The sequence below is a fragment of the Eumetopias jubatus genome, unplaced genomic scaffold, assembly GCF_037043125.1.
Source record: "Eumetopias jubatus isolate StellerSeaLion01/CBP00866 unplaced genomic scaffold, mEumJub1_p1.0 scaffold_9, whole genome shotgun sequence".
Taxonomy (NCBI): domain Eukaryota; kingdom Metazoa; phylum Chordata; class Mammalia; order Carnivora; family Otariidae; genus Eumetopias; species Eumetopias jubatus.
Genome location: NW_028274815.1, coordinates 122,064,662 through 122,084,280, shown reverse-complemented (window position 1 = coordinate 122,084,280; position 19,619 = coordinate 122,064,662). Strand labels below are relative to the sequence as shown.

The window sequence follows — 19,619 nt, the reverse complement described above, 5'->3', positions numbered from 1 at the left end:
CATGGGCACCACGCCTCTCTGAACGAAGCACTCTGTACGGAGCACCAGCACAGTCCCCTCCTCCTACCCCGCCTCCATTTCTCCCATGACCCTCCTCAAAGCCCCCACTGACTTCTCCAGTTCTAAGGGAATAAAGAGGGGGGGAAAGTCTCCTATCCCCTAATATCAGGCCTTTGCGACAGTAGGCCTCATTTCCCCCCTCTAACTTAACCATCTCTGACCTCTTTGAAGCCACATCAGAGGAAAGGGCACAGAATGGGAAGAGATGCCATGAATTAATAAAGATTGACAGGAATAGTGACAGGAGAGGCAGAGACAGGCCCCATCATACTGAGGGGGTAGCATTAAAGCACTTCCTAGAGGGGCGCCTGGGTGGCTCAGTCGGTTAAGCATCTGCCTTCAGCTCCGGTCACGATCTCAGGGTCCTGGGACAGAGCCCCATGGGCTCCTTGCTCAGCAGGGAGTCAAGTTCTCCTCTCCCTCTGCTCCTCCCCACCCCTCGTGCTGTCTCAAATAACTAAATAATCTTAAAAAAAAAGGGGGGGGGCGCCTGGGTGGCTCAATTGGTTAAGCGTCTGCCTTCGGCTCAGGTCATGATCCTGGGGTCCTAGGATCAAGCCCCGTGTCAGCCTCCCTGCTCAGTGGGGAGTGTGTTTCTCCCTCTGGTCCTCCCCCCAACTCTCTCTCTCTCAAATAAATAAAATCTTTTAAAAAGAATAAATAAAGCACTTCCTAGAAGAGAGGGGTCTCCAATCAATGTGTTCAGATAGCATTTATCGGGGCAAGGCACATAGAAATAGGCCAGTATGATACCAAACAGCAGCTGCTTTCAGCCAACTGCTCTGTCACCTTGCAAAAGTCAGCAGCAGGAAAGAGCCCTGACAACAGCGGGCTGCTGAGAGTTTGGTGCAAGAGAATGGGTGGGCCTCCTCATCTCCCAATCAAAGGGCCTGGTGGCCAGGCTCCAGCCCCTCAATATGACAGGTACAATGGTTCCCTTCAGCTACTGGGTCCTCCTGGGGAACTTAATCCTCATCCTCCTCGTCAGAGCTCCCACAGCACCACACTCCATGTGAAGCCCTCTATGAAGATCTTCCTCAATCGTCACAAAACCCCTTATGAGACAAATGCAGTTTGTTACTATATCCCCCTTTTGTAGACAAAGAGCCCAGAGAGAAAGTCACACCTCAAGGTCACAGAGCAAGTAAGTGGCACAACCTAGGCAGTCTGAGTTCAGAACCCAAATGCTAAACTACTGTGCTCCACTGGCTCATCCCTCCAGACCCAGCCCCCAACCCTCCACCGCTGCTTCGTCCCTGTCTGGCCTCACCTCCAGAGGAAGTCCTGCCCCCGCTCACCAGCTCTCTCCTGCAAACTGTAGTAGCTTTACTGGTTTCCCTCAACCTCTCCGAGATAAAATGCAAGACAGCCCCACTTCAGCCTCTGCTGACAGGACAGAGCAAAACCCAAGAGCATGGCACCCTGTGGCCCTCCCTAAACTGCTCCCAACCAGCCCCAGCCTTCTCTCTACCACATTAAATGCATACCTGAGCCCTGCACAGGGATCACCCTTGTTCAACCCGGGCACAGGCAAGTTCTTCAATCAGTTAAGGCACAGGTCACCTGACCCCAACCCCCAGAAGCCTTCCCTGGCTCTCTCCTGTCAACCCCAGCTCACTAAGCAGAGCTTGCTACTCTGCACCCACAGAGCTCTTGGTATAGACCTTTATTATGGTACATAGCACACATGGTTATAATTACACGTTCCCAATTCTGTCTCTTCCAGGAATGTGGGAGTTCTTTAAAGGCACAGTCCATGTCTTAACTCACCCTTAGTGCCTAGCACTGGGCAAATAGGTGTTCAAGCAATATTTACTGAATAAATTTCCCTCATTCCAAGAGACTACACAAAACAAGGTTAGTGGCCAAGATCTCTGGCCAATGACTCAAGTCTATGCATCTGTGTGTGCGCGCACGCGCGCGCACACACACACACACACACACACACACACACAGTATCTTGAACCCAAATCGGACTGAGTCTAAAGCCACAAACCTCCAGTTACTGTGGGTCAATTACCAACTGCTGCTCATGTCCATTCCTTATCCCTGGCTCTGCCTAGAATCTTGTCACCTGTTACTATACTGTTCTCAAAGACAACTGCCCCCAAGCAGGGCAGCATGGATGCTTCCCTGAACAAAGCACTCCACAAGGTGCACAAGAACATACCCCTCCTCCAACTGTACCCCCCCTTCTCCTAGGACTCTCCTCAGCTGGAAATGTGTGTTGGGGGGGGCAATGTTGGGTGTGCTCAGCTTCTCCAGTCATTTGTGAAATAGGCCCCTTTCCTAGGTTCACAGGAAAGAGAAAGCCCCAGCTGGACGGGGGGCCTGGCAGAGCTGGTCTGGAAACACATACATCAGGGCAAGCCTCGGGTGCTGAGGAAACACTAAGAGGTCTGACTTCCCCTGGAAAAACTACAGTCAGACAGGAAATACACAGGCAGGGATGGCTAGCTCTGGAGTTCCGGACACATGTTCTTGCCCCTTTCCCATTAGGAGCAATCAACCAGTACAAAGAAAAGCCCCATGACACCCGGCCTGCCTACCTCAGGCACTTCAGGCCCAGTCGGCAGAGCAAGTCGTGGTCTGTGTCACCAGCCTGACAGCCACAGAGGTCGAGCCCCAGACAAGTGGTCCCATTATCACCTCCTCTCTGAGCCTGACTGCCTTGTCTGAGAGGTTTGCTCTATTCTGCCACCACTACCTCCCCACCCCATCAAAGGTACAACCAGGAATTATCATTGTCTGTTTGTTTCCCTGGGGGCAAGGACCTGTTTTCATTCATCACTTAAGGAGGTCTAGCATCTAGAAGAGTAGGGAAGAATCAAAGTGGAAAGCATGAGGCTCCAAAAGTCCCCACAGATGAGCATGGCTGTCATTCAAAGCCCTCCATGGAGCCTCCATCCAGGCCATGATGCCCACAATGACCCTTGACTGAACCTGCTCACCCCAGAAAGGCATCAGAAGGAAAAGTATGGAGCCAGAACCTAGAGGGGCTGAGGGTCAAAAATTTCTCCTTGGAGGAGCAAAAGAGACCACTGGGTACGGAGCCTGAGGCAGGCCCACTGGCAGCACAACCCTGGGGATGAGAGTCCTCTTGGGATGGCCAGCCAGTCAATGATTGGAGAGCTGGGTCCAGCTGAGACTGTCACATACTAGCACTATCACCCCATGGCACAATTCACTCCCTGTATTTCCATTTCCTCCTCTGTAAAATGGGGTGGGACTCCAGACACAGCCCCCCTACCCAGGACCCTTGTGAAAATTAGCCAAGAAAATATGATGAAAAGTCTCTGTAGCACTCAGCAGGAAGTCTGTAACTGCTTTGTATTCATTTATGTATCTGTAACATAAAAAGCCAAACATCAACCTGGTTCCTGTCACATCACCATGACAACTAGTACCAAAGCACTCCCCCACCCCTCTTTTGAGCCACTCTAGAAATCTAGAAACTACCACTCTAGAAATCAGTACATGTCAGCCCCAATTCACAAGTGGCAAAGTGAAAAGGCAGGGAGTTAGGTCGGAATGAGGTCTGATGCATGAGTGCTGTGCATTTTCATTGAACCACAGCATCCATCCTTCAGGTCCACAGACACCCTGCGGGTAGCGGAAGCGCCTCTCTCCTTGGCCGGGCTACAAGCACTACATGGAACCCTGGCAGAGTCAGCAGGAAAAGGCCAGATGGCAGGGGACACAGCTGGCAGCCCAACCTTCCTCGGAGCCTGCAGAAGGGGGCTGCAGGGATCAGTACCCATGAACAAGGTGCACCACGAATGGGCAGAAGTGGGGTAGCTTCAGCGAGAGGCTCCACTTACAAGGTGTGAACTCTACACAACCATCTGCTAGCATTTTTACTCAGACTCCTTCAATCTGGGCCTCTAAAATCAAAGGACCAAGACTCCTATATTCTTTGCCTACACTCCCAGCTGATGAGATCACTGAATCTGTACCTCTCTAGCTGACCTACCCCGGGGGCCGAGGCCATTGGGTCCTCTGCATTCCTGTCACCATCCCCTGAAGACCTGACACACAATGGACAAGACTCTTCCTTCTCCACACACCTCCCTCCTGTTCAGGCCCCAACTTACAAATAAGATAGTCACACCCAGGAGTCAGATGCGCAAATCTCCATAGATTTACTCCATAAATTTTACTCTGTCATGTACAGTGCTATATACGATAGGTGGGAGGGTGAGGAGATGGGTTGAAGCAAAACAAAACCATTTCCTCCCTTTTTCAGGGTAGTGATCTAAGTGAAATGTGAACTTGGTTCCCCTCCTCCTCCCTTTCTATCCCCTCAGGCTCTCCTACAGCCACACTCCACCACCCTCAACACTGACAGTCCAGGATGGAGAGCAGTCATAGTCTATTATTTCTATCATTATTAAAAACAGCTTATATTTATTAAATGTTTACATCGTATCAGGCACTGTGCTAAAGGTTTTACAATTCTCATTTAATCTCCAAAGCAACCATACATAGTGTATATATTACCACTCCTGTTTTACAGATAAGGAAACTTAGCTCAGAGAAAAATAAGTAACTGGCCCACAACTAATATATGGGCTTCAGATCCAGCCTTGCCTTCAACCACGGTGCTGCACTTACTGCCTGCTGATCACATGCACGGTTTGAAGTGCAGTCTGTTAGTTACCCAGGAAATCTCTATCAGGGAACCTCCAGCCAGTGCCACCAACTGAGTAGAGCACAGGGAGCACCATAAAAGCAAGGAAGGGGCTGTGCCTGGAGTCTTGATGCCTGGGTGACGTCCCCAGGACTATGTGATTCCCTGCGGTGTCTGTCCTTCCACAACTTTGGAATCCAGTCTCTCAAATCACTAAGTTTTCTCTCGATAGCTGACAGGGCTGATGGAGGCAGAGGAAGGCAGCTGCCATTTCTAAGTTCAGCAGCCGTATCAGATCTGGAGTTTGTAGTTGAGGATGGCTGCCTCACCACAAGACTTTCCTTCCTCTCAATCTCCTCACCCATCTACACACATGTACACCATACCCAAGGAGGTCTGCAGGACCCTCCCTTGGGGTGTCACTTCCTGACCCCCCGCCTCCACATGGACCTGGTTCTGACCCTGGCTCTAACACCAGTCTCTAGGGGAGTCCTTGCAGAAAGCAACCCACAACCTAGGGTTGCAGACACACTACCTCCCACACTTGAAGGTGGGGGTATGGAAGGCAGAGCTGGGTGCCCATCCGGCCACAGCACAGGCATGCACTAAGTGGCATAACACTCAAAGATCAGGGGTTTCTCAAAATCCCCCAACTCCCTCCTCCCAACTAGACCTGTCCCAAAGCAGCCACGCTCAGGCCTGAGAAGGCAAAGAGGCAGGAAACCAAAAGTAGCTACTCCCGGCTCCCTGCAGCCATGAAACACGGGACGCAGGACACAAAGGGCTTAGACCCCAAACTGGCTGCACAGTCTTGAAAAAAGTACCTGACTCCAAGGCACTGAGGCTGGCCTTTCTGGGCCAAGCTCTTGAGAATGTGCTTCCAAGGGCAAGGGGAGCCTGGCCCCTTTACCAAGAGTCCCTGTCCTGGCTCTGTGTCTGCCCATCCACGCAAACCTCTAAAATTCAGCTTCAAGACAAAAGCAGCAGCGGGAAAAAGCCACTGCCTTCTCTCAGGCTTTTCCAAACCAAACAGGACCACCTTCCACCCTCTCCCCAAGAGACAGATGAGTAGGCCTGGCTCGGATCCAAAACCAACCCTACCCCAACATCTAAGTTCTACTCAGGGAACCCAAAGGTTCCTTTGCAAATAGAGCCCAACCCGGGGGCCCAGAAAGTTTCACCAGGCCTACTCCTTTGGGAAAAAAGGTGGTGGGCGGTGACCGTCTGGTCTGGCCGGATTCTGGGGCTAGGCGGGTTGACGCTGCCTGGGCTTCCCTCGCCTCGGTCAACACCACTCCCGGGACAGGGGGGACCCGATGCCTGCCCGCCGGTCTCCAACGGGCTAGGATTTTTAGGCCTCTGGGCAAAGCGCCTAGAACACTCCCCCCCGGGCGGGGGGGAGGGGGTGTCCTGTCAGGTGACTGAGGACCCGGATGCCCCCCGCCCCCGGTGACCACCGGGGACCAGGCGGGGGCGGGGCCCTGAGGCTGTGGGGGAGGGCCCGAAAGTTTACCCAAGTCACTCCATCGGCGGCCTGGGCGCGCGGGAGCCCAGCGCGGACTCCCGCGGCCCCCGCGCACAGCGGGCCCCGGGGAAGGGGCGCACTTACTGGCCCCCTCGATCTTGTCGGCGCCACGGCTCCACGTGATCTGCCGCGTCTCCAGCTTGACCTGGAAGGTCTTCCGTTCCGGCCGCTGCGACTTCTTGGAGTAGAACAAAGTCATGACGGTGCCCACCTCGAGGCTGCGGCAGAGGTGCAGCACCTCGGCGTCCGAGGGCGCGCCGGGCCCGCAGCCGTTGGCACAGGGGGACGCGGCGCCCGCCATCGCTTCTGCACTGGGGGTGGGGGTGGCGGGAGTGGAGGGGGGGCGGCGGCGGCGCGGCGGCGCAGGCCCGACCGGCGGGAGCAGGAGGCGGCGGCTGAGGCGGCCGGCGAGCGGGCCCGGCGGCGGGTCCTGCGGGCGGAGACGGGGCGGGGCCTGAGCGGGAGGCGGGGCGGCTCTCAGGTCCCGCCCCGGCCCGCGCGCCGGGAACAAAGGCGCCCGCGCGCCCGGGGAGAGGACCCCCGCCCGCCGCCCTCCGCGCCTGCGCCCCGCGACCCCCGGACAGGCCCCGGTCGGGGGCGCGGGTCGAAATGGAGGCGGGAGCGCGCGCGCCGCTCGCGGTCAACCAGCTTGTCGCTCCGTCCCGCACAGCTTCCTCACGCTGCCCCGGCCGGCCCCGTCACGCGCGACAGCCCCGCGTCGGCCCGTCAGTCAGTCGTACACGCACAGGCGGCCGCCCAGCCCACTGTTCCGTACAGGCCCAGCCGCAGCCGTTTTCTCAACCTCGCTCCCCGCGCGGCGGCCGGGAGAAGAGGCGAGGGTGCAGAGCGCCTCCAGGCCCGCCGGCCGAACCCGGTTACCTGGGCGGGCTGCCCGGCGGAGGGAGCCAGCCAGGCCAGGCCAGGCCGGGCCGCCTCACACCCGCGGCGGCGGCGGCGGCGGCGGCGGCGGCAGCAGCAGCGGCTGCGGCGGCGGAGGCGGGTCCTCTGCGCGCCCTCTCCGGGGAGGGGCGGGGGCGGAGCAGCCTGCGGATTGGCCGGTGGGCTCTGATGGACAGCAGGCATGTCCCGCCCCTCCCTCTTGGCAGCGCAGGGCTGGCCTTCAGGCCGCTCCTGCGACGGCCGGGCTCCCGTCTGTCCCTCCCTTGCGGCCGGTGTGGCCTTCGACAGACCCGTCATTCGGAGAAGCCCCCAGGCCTGAGCGTCCGCTGTAGGGCCTTTAGACCTGTGGCCCCCGGTGGCCTCCATCTCTGTGCTTCTCATCAGCCACTGCCCCACCTCATGCTCCGCCTCCACGCGCCCCTCTTGCAAATGCTTTCCGGAGCTTTGGTTTTCGTGGCCTAATTCCCCGTGTTTTCCTCCTGCCTCTCCGGCCGCTGCCTTTCAGCCCCAGAAGTTTCTCTCCCTCTGGGCTAGGTCCCGAGCCAGTTCCTAAGGCGACCCGAACTTTCGCATGGCTTCACCCTAGAGACCCAGGCACACGTAGCCCCAAACCTGTATTTCCCCCGCATCCCACTGTCTGTTCCACGGCCCCGCTTAACATGAGCGTCTCACCTCCCTCCTCAAACAGCTCTTTCCACAGTCTTCACTTTCTCGGAACATGGCACTAAGTCTTCTAAGGTGCTTGGGCCAAAACCCTTGGAGTTATCCTTGATTCCTCTGTCGGCCTCAACCACCCAGCAATCTAGCAAGGCCTTTTTGCTCTACCATCGGCTATCTCCACTCCACCCACAAGCCTGACGTCCATCTTGTCTCATCCAGACTATTTACTCTCCCTGATCTTGCCTGCATCTATTCATGCTTTAATCTTTAAGAGGAAATTAAATCGCGATCCCCTACCTCCGGCCTCAAACCCTCCATGACTTCCCACTGCACTTAAAATCTATACTCCCTCCTCTCCCAGCTGGTCCTGTATGGTCGGGCCCCTTTCTCTCTCTCCCTCCTTGTCTCTCACCACCTCGCCCTCAACCTCCATGCTCCAGCCACAAGGCCTTTTAGTGGTTATTTGAATAATTCACATTGTCTTCTTGAAGCCATCCCCTAGACTTGCCCCTGCAGTGTAGCTGCCCCCGTTCACAAACTGAAGACACCTGTGGTCACAGTGGAGCCGGTCTGACAGATGTTGAGTCAGGCAAAGCAGGACAACTTTTAGAGGCTAGAGGCCCAGCAGAGCACTCAGCTGATGCCAGAAAAGGACACAGGTGTCAGGAATTCGTGAGTATATGAGTGTGTGCTCAGACAACCTACCCCGCTGGGTGGTGACTCGTGTCTGGGGCTGCCTCTGACTTTATCTTGCTGCAGTGGTAATTTGTGTGGGTTTGTGTTTAGATTCCCTCAAGTGTGGCCCCTAGGAAGCTGAGAATCCAGCATGAAGCTGAGACTTTTGTAAGCTTCAGCCACCTGGGGAAGGTGGAGTGATTGAGATGGACTGCCACCTAGTGCCCACCCTTTAAAGTGGGAGGGAGGGCACAAAAGTTGACCCAGTGCCTGGCCTAGCACTACAAGGCTTACAGGTGTAATCACACCTGATCCTCATAATTATCCTCTAATCAGGGATTACTGTCCCCAATTTACTGATGAGGAACCTGAGATTCAGATGAGTTCTGCAACTTGCCCCAAGGCCACACGAGTAACAAGTAGGAATTTGAACCCAGGTCTGTCTTGAGTCCATGCTTTTTTTTTTTTTTGCTTCACAAGAGAGCTTTAAGTTGGTCCTGGTGGTCAGCAGTCAGTGGGCACAGAGGCTAGCTGGCTAGTCATTACAGGTGAGGGGAGGCCCTGGGCATGGCTGGCCCTGGGCACAGGGAACTTCACAGAACGTGAATGCTCACAGAGTATGGCTTGGGCTGCCTTGGGCTTAAAGTGGTGCTGCCCCTGAGCTGCCCCGTGCTGGACCTTAGTGTCCTGGGTTGGGAGAAAAAGAGAAATCCAGCACCAACCGTCCAGGGATTCAGACATTAAACAGATAAATGGTTATGTAGGGACGGTTGTGATGGCGGGTAGGGAGGAAGAGCACAGAGAGCTACCGATAAAACATGAGGGACACCTACTTTAGCTCTCTCTTAGTAGAAAAGGAAGACCTCTCTAGAACTCAGCAGAGGTCTACAGGATGTGAATAGCTGGCCAGGTGAATTATTAGAGGTGGGTTGGAAGATAGTACTTTCCAGGCAGAGGTAACAACATGTACAAAGGCTCTGAGGCCAGAAAGAGCTTAATGAGTGTAGGAATAAAAAGGCTAGAGTTTTATTAAGTGAGGGGGGAACACGGCAGGTGATGAAGCCAGGAAGACAGGTGGGGACTGAATGGGGCCTCTCTATGCTTATCTGATCTTGTCCATTTGTCCTGGACACCCCCTGCAAAGTGCTACAGTCCTCACTGAGCTTCTTGTGCTGACTTGGGCAGCCTGTAGGCTGTGATACACTTTTAAAATTTCTGTCTCCATTTTCTGAGAGCTTTCTAGCACGCAGACCATGTTTCCTTGCTTTTTGCTTTTGCCTCCAGGGCTAGGCCCCCAGGGGCTCCGGAAATCTCTCTCAACAGGAGCTCATGTTTTCAGTCTGCTGCCAGGCCCTTAATCAGAAAAAAGGCCCCATTTCCTCCTGGGACTTCTGAGCTAGCATCTCAGGCCTCAGGTGCCTCCTTCCACCAAGAGAGATTCAGGAAAAGCAGGGCATGCAGAGGGTGTGGCTGGTTTGGGCTTCCCCCAGCTCAGCATATATATGGGTACGTGGGTGTTCCTGGCAATGCATGCAGCTGAGCTGGCTTGGAGGGAGCAGCCCAGAACCCACACAAGATACATGCCCTGACATCACCCAGGCTAGCCCTGCTTGGGCCTGTTTCTGTCAGCACTCGTGCTTCAGCATGCCCTGGCCCACCCCATACCTAGGTGTGCCTGGATTCTGAGTATGGGTCCCAGCTCAGATGCCCCTCTGGCCCTGTGGGCCTGACCTCATAGATGTTTATTTATCGAACACTTAGAACAGCACTTGGCATAGAGTTAAGCCCTATATAACTGCTTTACCCACATTTGGCTCATTTACTTATTACAGCACCATGAGATAAGTACCCTTATTATTTCCAACCTACAGATGAAAAAACTGAGGCAGAGAGAAAGAGACGTGCTTCTGGACACACAGCTGAGAGATGGCAGAGATGGGGTTCAAACCCAGGCAGCCTGGCTCCAGAGTCAATGCTAATGTTGCCTTCCGTGTGGGTATGAATTATTTCATTGTGTATTCTCACCCCTTTCCATAATATCCCTACATGATGTTTTCTATTTTTAGTTATAGATCTTCCTTGCCGTATGATGGGGTTACATCCCAATAAACCCATCATAAGTTGAAAATATAGTGTAAGTCGAAAATGCATTTACTGTAATTGACCTACTGAACATCATAGCTTAGCCTAGCCTACCTTAAATGTACTCAGAACACTAACATTAGCGTATAGTTGGGCAAAATCATCTAACACAGAGCCTATTCTATAATAGGGTGTTGAATGTCTCATGTAATTTACTGAATACTGTAGTGAAAGTGAAAAACAGAATGGTTGTATGGGTGGAGTGGTTGTAAGCGAATGGGTTATTTACCTTCTTGATTACATGGCTGACTGGGAGTCATGGCCGTTGCCCAGCATCACGAGAGGATTGCACTGCATATTACTGGCTGGGAAAAGATCAAAATCCAAAGTACAGTTTCTACTGAATGCATATCGCTTTCGCACCATCGTTAAGCTAAAAAATCGTGAGTCAAACTACCATAAATCAGGGACCGTCTGTATTTGATTAAATGTCACAGATTAGGTTCTTTGGGAAGCAGACTCGGTGGCAGAGGCTAGTGTGCAGAATGTTTGAGAGGGAGGGCTCTTGGGATCAACACTGTGGGAGAGAGAGAAGGAAACAGGAGGGGGCACAGGGAGAAGTTAAGCTGTGATGCAGGCCTGGTGACAGCCTCAGGCAACCTCCAGGGAGCTGTCGTCTGGGGCTGGCTTGAAATGGCTGGGCCTTCATAGTCCCACTTCAGTCAGCCCTGGGAAGAGCAGAGCCTCAGTCACATGGCTCTCTGGAACCGAGGCGATCTTTGAGGGCTGACAGGTCTCCCAGCAGCAGGGGCAACAAGTGCTTCCTTGAAGGAGAATCTCTGTGCCCATCTCAAATGTATTCCATTCCCGTCCTTTAAAAAAATTTAGAGTATTTAAAACAAAGGACAAAAATATTGCATTGTAGAATTGGAATAGGCTATTATAAGAAGGAGGAATATAATACAGTTAGTATGGCTTAACATGACTGTTGTTACTGAGAATCAAATGTGGCTGAGCTTCCTGGTAGCCAAAGCAAAAACTTTTTATTCTGTTAACTGATTCTCCGGGGGAGAAAAATTTTCCTGGGGTGCAATTATAAAAGATGTTTCTCATATGGACACTTATTTGATTGAGATAATAGAGAATGTTCCCAACAGATACGCGGTTTTCTTTTTTTTTAGATATGCAGCTTTCATTTGTTCCTGGTAATGACCTTGCATGAATATAGAAGGGATAATATAAAAGTATAGCTCAATGAAGCCCCTTCCACAACTGAAAGTAGGCAGAGTTATAGGCTTACAGTTTTGTTTCCTCGTACCATTTTCTTTAAAACTGTTCTTTAAAATTTTTGCTTGGTAGTTTCTTATGTTAGGTGTCTGACTAGCTCATCTCTGAGTTTGAACTGGCTAACCTGTACCTCTGTATACAGCTGGTACTTAATACTCACCTCAGTGCACCTTGAGCTCCACCCCACAACCTACAGTTCAGGCTCTTGACCTCTGGCCCCAATATCTATCTATGGCTCCAACTTAGTTGTTGGATCTCACGCTTCTTCTTTTTTTAAAGATTTTACTTATTTCTTTGAGAGAGAGAGAGAGTGAGCACGAGCATGGGGAGGGGCAGAGCGAGAGTGAGAAGCAGACTCCCAGCTGAGTGGGGAGCCCACGTGGGGCTCGATCCTAGGACCCTGGGATCGTGACCTGAGTTGAAGTCAGACACTTAAACGACTGAGCCACCCAGGCACCCTGGATCTCACTTTTTAGGTCATGTTTTTCTGCTTCCCTTCGTACCTGGGATGGACCCTGAGCCCCTCCAGAGCCTCGTGTTTTCAAGGCAAAACCAGGCCTGGCCCAGCCACTGCCAGGACTTCTCTCTCTGCAGACTCTACAGACTCTACTAACCCTTTGCTGATGGGCTCTTGTAGTGGGCTCCAGGTGTTGTGGCAGGAGAGCTGGGCTCCAGATGTACCTTGTTCAGGGAGGTGGGCAGGGTTACTATAATTGTTTCACTGAAGTAAGAGAAGGGGAGAGCCCTTGCTAGCCACTGGCCCAGTCCCAGGCTTACCTGCGGTTTTTCTGCTTTCTCTTTCTTTCTTCCAACAAACTCTCCTGATGCTCCTCTATAGCAGGAAGACAGCAGAGATGAATCAGACCAAGTTCTCACTCCACTTGTGGGTAAAGAAATGCCAACAGACGTTTGTCAACAGATGACAATTCAATGTGATAAGGCCCCTGGAGCACTGAGAAGAGACACCTGTTGGTAGCTGTGAGGGTAGAGCTAAGTGAGAGATAATGTGTATGCCTGGAGATATGGCAACTCCCAGTATAAGGTGATCACTTGTTTTTGCAATAAGGGCACTCCAGATGTTTTGTGGCTTCTTTGCAACTAAAACAGAAACATTTTTAGAGACACATGATTCAAATGGCCAATATAAGTTTATTTAGTTAAACATATTCTAAATCACATATTTAAAACAGTATATTTATGAATATTTATTTTTCCTACATTCACCTTTGCAGTAATAAACTTATGTTCAAATTCTCTATGAATCTTTGATTTCTATGTAGTTGTCACCAGGAGAGCTACTTTTGAGTCATCTAATATAATTTCTGAAAGCACATCACCTTCACTGCTTTCTAAGTTTCAGAGTACTTTTGAAAAATCAGCTTGATTGAGGAGTAACTTACACATAAAAAAAAGTGGGCCCCTTTTTAAGTGTAAAGTTTGATGAGCTTTGACAAATGTATGCCCTCATGTAACCTCCACCCTATCAAGGTACAGGACATTTCCATCACCCTGAACCTCAGTGCCCCTTTGTAGTCAGTCTCCCCTGCCCTCTCGTCCAGCAATCACTAACATACTTCCCATCACTAGAGTAGTTTTGCCTCTTCCAGAATTTAATATAAATGGAATCAAGGGGTATGTAACCGTGGTCTATGTTCAGCATGTTTTTGAGACTCATTCATGTTGTTGAAGAGAATACTTTTCGAGTCAGTATGTGATGCCATTACTAGAAATCTTAATCTAAGCATAATTACCTTTTGTGTAATATCAAAACAACTTTCTTTTCATTTCTTTCATAGGTATATATTAATGATCTGCATAATAACTACTTACTGTATTGCACTAAAAATTATATGGAAAATTTCAAATGTATGTAAGTGTAGACAGGATAGTATAGTGAACTTCCTTGTACCCATCAGCCAGCTTCAATTATTAACTGATGGCCACTCTTTTTTTTTTTTTCTTTAAGATTTTTATTTATTTATTTGACAGAAAGCGAGAGAGGGAACACAAGCAGGGGGAGTGGGAGAGGGAGAAGCGGGCTTCCCGCCGAGCAGGGAGCCCGATGTGGGGCTCGATCCCAGGACCCCGGGACCATGACCTGAGCCGAAGGCAGACGCTTAACGACTGAGCCACCCAGGAGCCCCTGGCCACTCTCGTTTCATGTCAAACTCCACCCACTAACCCCTTCCATATTATTTTGACACAAATCTTAAGTCTGTTTAAGTATGTGTTTTGCTGAAACTGTTAAAATACACACACGTATGTGTGTGTGTGTATATAGACACATATATATACTATCATACTATTGCCAAGCCAAAAAAAAGAAAAATCAATGCTGTCTTGCTATTAAAGTTACCTTTAAGAGGCTTGTTTATATGTAATACTTGGGATTGTGAGAAATAATTACTAAGTCTGTGGTAAATTTCTTTGCCTCGTTTACTGATTTTGTCAGGGGACTACTTATAATCGTCCAAAACTAGCTTGACTGAGGTCATTTCAGGGTAATGTCTTTTCTCCAAAAAGTGCTTTTTGGTTCAAAACAAGTTGAGAGAGCATCCCATTATATGAGGGATTCTGTAAAGACTGACATCTAAGTAAACTCTTTTCTGAGTTTAAAAAAAAAATTATAAAGCTTTTTGCAGGAGAAATACCTGTATTTGATGTATATGGCATTTAGGAGGTGATTTCAGAGTTGGTAATTTACTGGATATGGAGGTAAGAGAAAGAAAGGAGTGAAGGATGGTGGTGGCCCTAGACTCTGGTTGAGGGGCAGAGTGCATGGTGGTGTCTTTCCCTGAGATGTGACACAGCCCAGTGGCCGCAGAGTAGTTGGTACTGAGCTCAGTTCCAGAGATTTGAGATTGAGTAGCTTGGGGACATGTCCTGCAGCTCCAGCATGGGTCTGGAGCTCAGGAAAGGGGCCTAGGCTGGAGATGGGAGGTCTGGGAGTTGTTGCCCTCCTGTGCAAATGAAATCCACTAGCCCCTTTCTTCTGTGCAGAGGAGAGAGCCACAGAGCCAGGACCAGAGAGGGGAGATGACCAAGATGCAGCAGCCTGAGAGAGACAGGAGTAAAACCAGGAGAGGGTGCCATCATGGAAGCTAGAGAGAAGTGCTTGGAGAGGGAAGGGCTCACATGTTGTACCATTCCATTTGTATGTATGTCCACCAGAAAAGACTAATTTATAGAGAAAGTAGATTAGTGGAGGCTGGAGGTGGGAGTGGGGATTAACTTTACATGGGCACGAGGGATCTTACTGGGGAGGATGGTATACATAAACTGGTTTATGGTCATGGCCATAGCCCTCAGTAGTTACTAAGAATATACTTGGAATGGGTGGATTTTATGATACGTAAAGTTTTCAATAGAGCTATTAAATGGAAGAGTGGTTAAGTGTCCAGCGCCACAAAGAACTTAAGATACAAAATGCAGAGCCCATTTGTTAGTTTGGTCATTCATTCGTTGGTGACTGTGGTCAGAATGGAGGGACGATTGAGTCAAGGTGGGACAGAAGCCGGTTGCAGTGGGTGGAGGAATGACCCGGCAGGGCGGGCGACTCACTCCAGGCGCTTGTGCGTAAAATGGGAGACGGAGGGGGTGGGGGCTGGAAACGGCTGGGAGCTACAAGACTTTTTTCATTTTTTAAATATGACATAGGCCCAAGGTGGATTTGACAAAAAAATGGACATGAGCTGCTGAGCAGATGCAGGGGGTAAGGGAAAGAGGAGCCAAGCAAGCAGCCAGATAACCTGGCACATGGAAACCATCCCACTTTGCCCACAGCTGGACTGGAGCATCACAGAAAAGCCTGTTAGGAGGGAGTTCTTCAGACTACACATCAGGCTTCTGCTTCTGGACAAGGCTGAAGTGTGAAGAGGGAACCAACCTACTGGAGTAATAAGCAAGGGGGTGGGGTCTTCTCCCAACTCCGTTCTCAAGCATTTTTCGGGGCCTGTCCTCTCTGGCCCTCACATACCTGTCCAACCTCTTCCCTCATCCCCACTGGCCAGGTCAGCTTCCCATCCTCTGGTTTGCTCGCCCAGGCCTGCCACCACCAAGGGTGACCTTCACGATTTTTTTTGACCAGGATCTAGTTGCTGTGCTCCTGCCCTCAGAGGACTTGTAGGAAGATCCCTGCTGGAAAAGGTAAGCAGGAGTTTCTCCTCATCAGTAAAATCTTATGCCTGCAAGGTCTCCTGCCCCTAATTTCTAGTTCTGGACCAAGGTTTGTCACCTGGTTGTGGACAGTCCTGCTTAAGTCCCAAACCTCAGGTCCAAATTCTCATCACCTACCCCCCAAGCCATTAAGTGTTTCGATTATTTCAAGAGCCTCTGTGTTGCCATTCTTTATGTTCAATGGTTTAGCTACCTCAACAGCACAGAATTTACAAAACTTGGCTGTAATTGCTCCAAAGCACTGATAGCTACATAACCTCCTTTATTCCTGGTGTGAATGTTCCCTCCCTCACGGGCCAGTGAAATGCAGGCTTGCCAAGAAGGACCTTCCAGGGTTCTCTTCTGTGGGCCAACACCAGCCCAGCCCCAGGGAGTTAAGAGACCATCAAGGAGATGGCTCTCCTCCCGAATATACCTGTGCTTGCTAGCAAGCCAGAGGGCCTAGGGCTAAGTGACCTTCCTGCTTCGTTTGGCCAGGATAACTCACCTTTCACCCTGAACCATTTTTGTAGGGACCCTACCAACATGCGTACAGGAGCCCTGGGGAGTAGTGACCACTCCCTTTTTCAACTAACCAATCAACACAGGGAGTCTACTTTGGGCCTCTGGGATCCAGTAAGTACTGGATTAGAAATTGGCTTAGCACCCTTAATTCCTGCCATCCTGACTGTAAGCTTAGCCACACAAGCAAACCCGAACAAGCTCCCTACAGCTTCTGGCCAGCACACACGGAAAGTGGAAAATCTGCCTCCCAAATACGTTCACGCCATCTTGCTCAACAAACATTTCCTACCCTAGGCTCCAAATAGTTGTTGTACCCCACCTGTTCTTACCGATTTTCTATACCCTCTCTTACTTCCTGGGCCTGCTTTTATCCAAGGATGTGGACTCTGGCTCCCCTCTGACCCACATCCACAGCAGCGGGACAGGTACAGCCCCTTCCAGGCCCAGCCCAGCCCCAGTTCCTGGGGAGGGAGCCACCCTTGCTGAGCTGAGCAGTGAGACCACATCCCATACGGGAGTCCCAGCCCTGTAGCCCCAGTCAGGCCAGGGACTCTGGGTAACAAAGAGGCAGACACTAGGTTTCCGTTAAGTTGTAGGAATTTATTTTAAATAACCTACAGTTGATTAAAAGGGAATTCATGATAAAAATAGAAGATACTTGAGGAAAGATGTGGGAAATGGACTCTGCACACACACTAAACTAACAATGCCTCTAAAACTAATGATTATAGCAAAAAATGTCTTCACATTAAAATTCTGCTTTTTATGTTTTTTTTCCATTTTTTACACAATTACAAAAGAAAAAATAAAAGCCCTAAATTCTTGATTATTTTTCCTTTTTTGGACCAAATACTCATTTTCCTCTAAATTATTGACTTGTGGAACTTTTTACACAATAAAATCTTTCAAGTGAAAGACTAGGTTTAAAATGAAAAAGATGGATATCTGAAGAGTACAGAGAATGCTCAGAACAAAGAATGATGGGAAAATGGTTTCAGTCACTGATTATTTCATTATCCTTAGACTCACTCAACCCCTCATCCCTCCCCAACCCCAATCTACACGATCTTTAAGATCAAGAAAAAGGTTTAAATATTTTAAAATAATTAAAAAGAAATAAAAATTCACATTTAAAAAGGAACACTCAAGTCAGGAAATATTTTCCCATCATGCTTTTCTGTGAACAGGTGTCTGAACCAAAACACTGCCGATGTCACGACTGCTTCAAGTTTAATGACAATTGATTCCCATGACAACAGTGACAACTCTCACTAACAGGTGCGTTGGGTTTTTGTTCTACTTAATTTTAAATTCCTGAAATGGGGGAAAGGGGAGGGAGTTTAGGAATTCATTTCTATTAAAATATAGAAGTTATTGCAAAACCCTAACTGTAAAAACGCACCAATATAATCGGACTTCGTATACAGTAGCTAAGAGAATCCAAATGCTTCAGTGAAACAGTGAATTTGTCTGGCAGAACTCTGACAAATTCCCATCCACTTGCCCTCTCGAAAATAAAAACAAAATTCAAAACAAATCATACAGCTAGAATTTTGATATCTGAAATATTTTTAAATAAGTTGTCCATAGGACAACTGGCTCAGCTCTCCCTTATAATATCTCCAAGTTTATCTTTTCTCAAAGATGTTGGTTTGTTAAGACTTGCCGCCTCTCTCCCTCAGGTGTGAGGGTTAGCAAGGCTCACAGTTTATCCATCTTCCCCAAACCACACTGTTCCTTTTCACAGAACCCTGCCCCTCAAGACTGGCTAGAACTCGTAGTCCTCATCAGCCATGTCGATAGCCCAGGCAAACTTCTCCCGCTGGGTTTTGTTGTAAATTTTCTCAATTGGGACCCCCCACTTCTTGCACCTGCACACAAAGGAGAAAGAAGGGGATTAGTGTCTCAGGGAGCAACAGCTCGGACCCAGGGTAGGGGGCTTGAATGTGCCTCCTTCATGTCCATCTGGTGAGAATGAATTTTAAGGGTGTGCAGGACATATTCTAAGAGCATCATGTGTCATTTAAATCATGAGCGTGACCTCTAAAGTTGATGTTAATACAAATGTACTAATGAAAAAGGTACACGTGAAAATAACTAAGAGAGAGAGTTGAGTAATTTGCTTACATTCTCATGCAGCTACAGAGCATGGAGCTGAAAACTGTAACCTAGCTGTCTGGCTTGAGTTCATGCTCTTAACCACTGTGCATACTGCCCCTCAAGCTAACCTAACCTCTAGCACCCAACAGAAAGGGCAGAAAGGGTGCAAGAGCTGAGTGGAACCCCTGACACAGAGGAGCAGGTGCCAGAGAGATGGATTCTTCCACCTAAGCTTAGAACAACTCAATTAATAAGCATCTTCAAAAAAATAAAAGCCGCTTATTTTGGATGTCATTTTAGGACTGTGTGGGGCAAGAGGGGACACAAATAATAGAGAATTTATCGTCTTTGTTGTAAGCTTCCTCTAACTCTTTCTGTAGGTTGCTGAGATCTATATTCTCATTTTTATTTTTTTCTGCTTGTTCCTTTCCTCCTTTGCTTGTAAAAAAAAATTTTTTTTAAAGTTCGAGTGCAGACAGATCGGCTCTTTTATAGTTTTCCTTTAATAAGGGCTAAGAATTCCCATTCCTGTTCTCAAGTTCCACAGAGGTAGGGGCTGCAACTGCCTTTTAAAAACAGACATAAATACATTCCAAGGCAGTATAACATTATTGACCATTTAGTGCCATTCAGCATGTTCTAGTGCATTTGTAGTACGCATAGTAGAAAGGCAGAGGTTTCCCAAAGGACTCAAAGTGTGAAGTGCAGGAATGGCATATGAAGGCCAACAGTGCTCCTCAACTCCCTCCCTCCCCGTTCTCCTTTTCAAGCCAGCAGCAGGAACTCAAGAAGGGCTCAGTGCTTACCAAGCCACTGTGATCCTCGGATCCAGATAATTGAGTTTGGAGGTTCCCAAAGCAATTTGTTTATTCTCTTCTCGGTCTGTGGCCTGAACTTCGAGCTTCATTAACTGCTCCTCCAGTCTCTGCACAGCCTTCTTCTTTGACTCTACCACCCTGGAAGAACGGAAGTCATTCAAGAACCAGGCCTAGCATCTGGGACAAGAACACTGCAACCCCA

The 19,619-nt window shown here is 49.7% G+C and overlaps 2 protein-coding genes and 1 long non-coding RNA gene across 5 annotated transcripts in view; 1 reads left to right on the top strand and 2 right to left on the bottom strand.

The window, feature by feature from the left end:
• The window catches only part of PLCG1 (phospholipase C gamma 1), a 33,632-nt gene extending 27,081 nt beyond the window's left edge, over positions 1-6,551 (bottom strand). For both annotated transcript variants that reach the window (XM_028121894.2, XM_028121895.2), the window contains exon 1: positions 6,300-6,551. In XM_028121894.2, coding sequence (XP_027977695.1) covers positions 6,300-6,516 — 217 coding nt within the window. In that variant the 5' untranslated portion in view covers positions 6,517-6,551. The remainder of the gene's footprint in view (positions 1-6,299) is intronic.
• An 826-nt stretch (positions 6,552-7,377) lies between these two features.
• LOC114223212 (uncharacterized) lies at positions 7,378-15,961 on the top strand. 2 transcript variants are annotated; one of them, XR_015769022.1, is made up of 4 exons: positions 7,378-8,447; positions 10,322-10,446; positions 15,603-15,713; positions 15,907-15,961. It is a non-coding gene; the product is annotated as an uncharacterized LOC114223212 (long non-coding RNA). The 2 variants fall into 2 exon arrangements; XR_015769023.1 differs by having other exon boundaries at positions 15,477-15,713.
• Positions 15,962-17,078: 1,117 nt separating this feature from the next.
• TOP1 (DNA topoisomerase I) overlaps positions 17,079-19,619 on the bottom strand; it is a 90,827-nt gene continuing 88,286 nt past the window's right edge. The window contains exons 21-22 of the mRNA XM_028122040.2: positions 19,406-19,555; positions 17,079-18,370 (exon numbers count right to left, since the gene is read on the bottom strand). Coding sequence (XP_027977841.2) covers positions 18,268-18,370; positions 19,406-19,555 — 253 coding nt within the window. The 3' untranslated portion in view covers positions 17,079-18,267. The remainder of the gene's footprint in view (positions 18,371-19,405; positions 19,556-19,619) is intronic.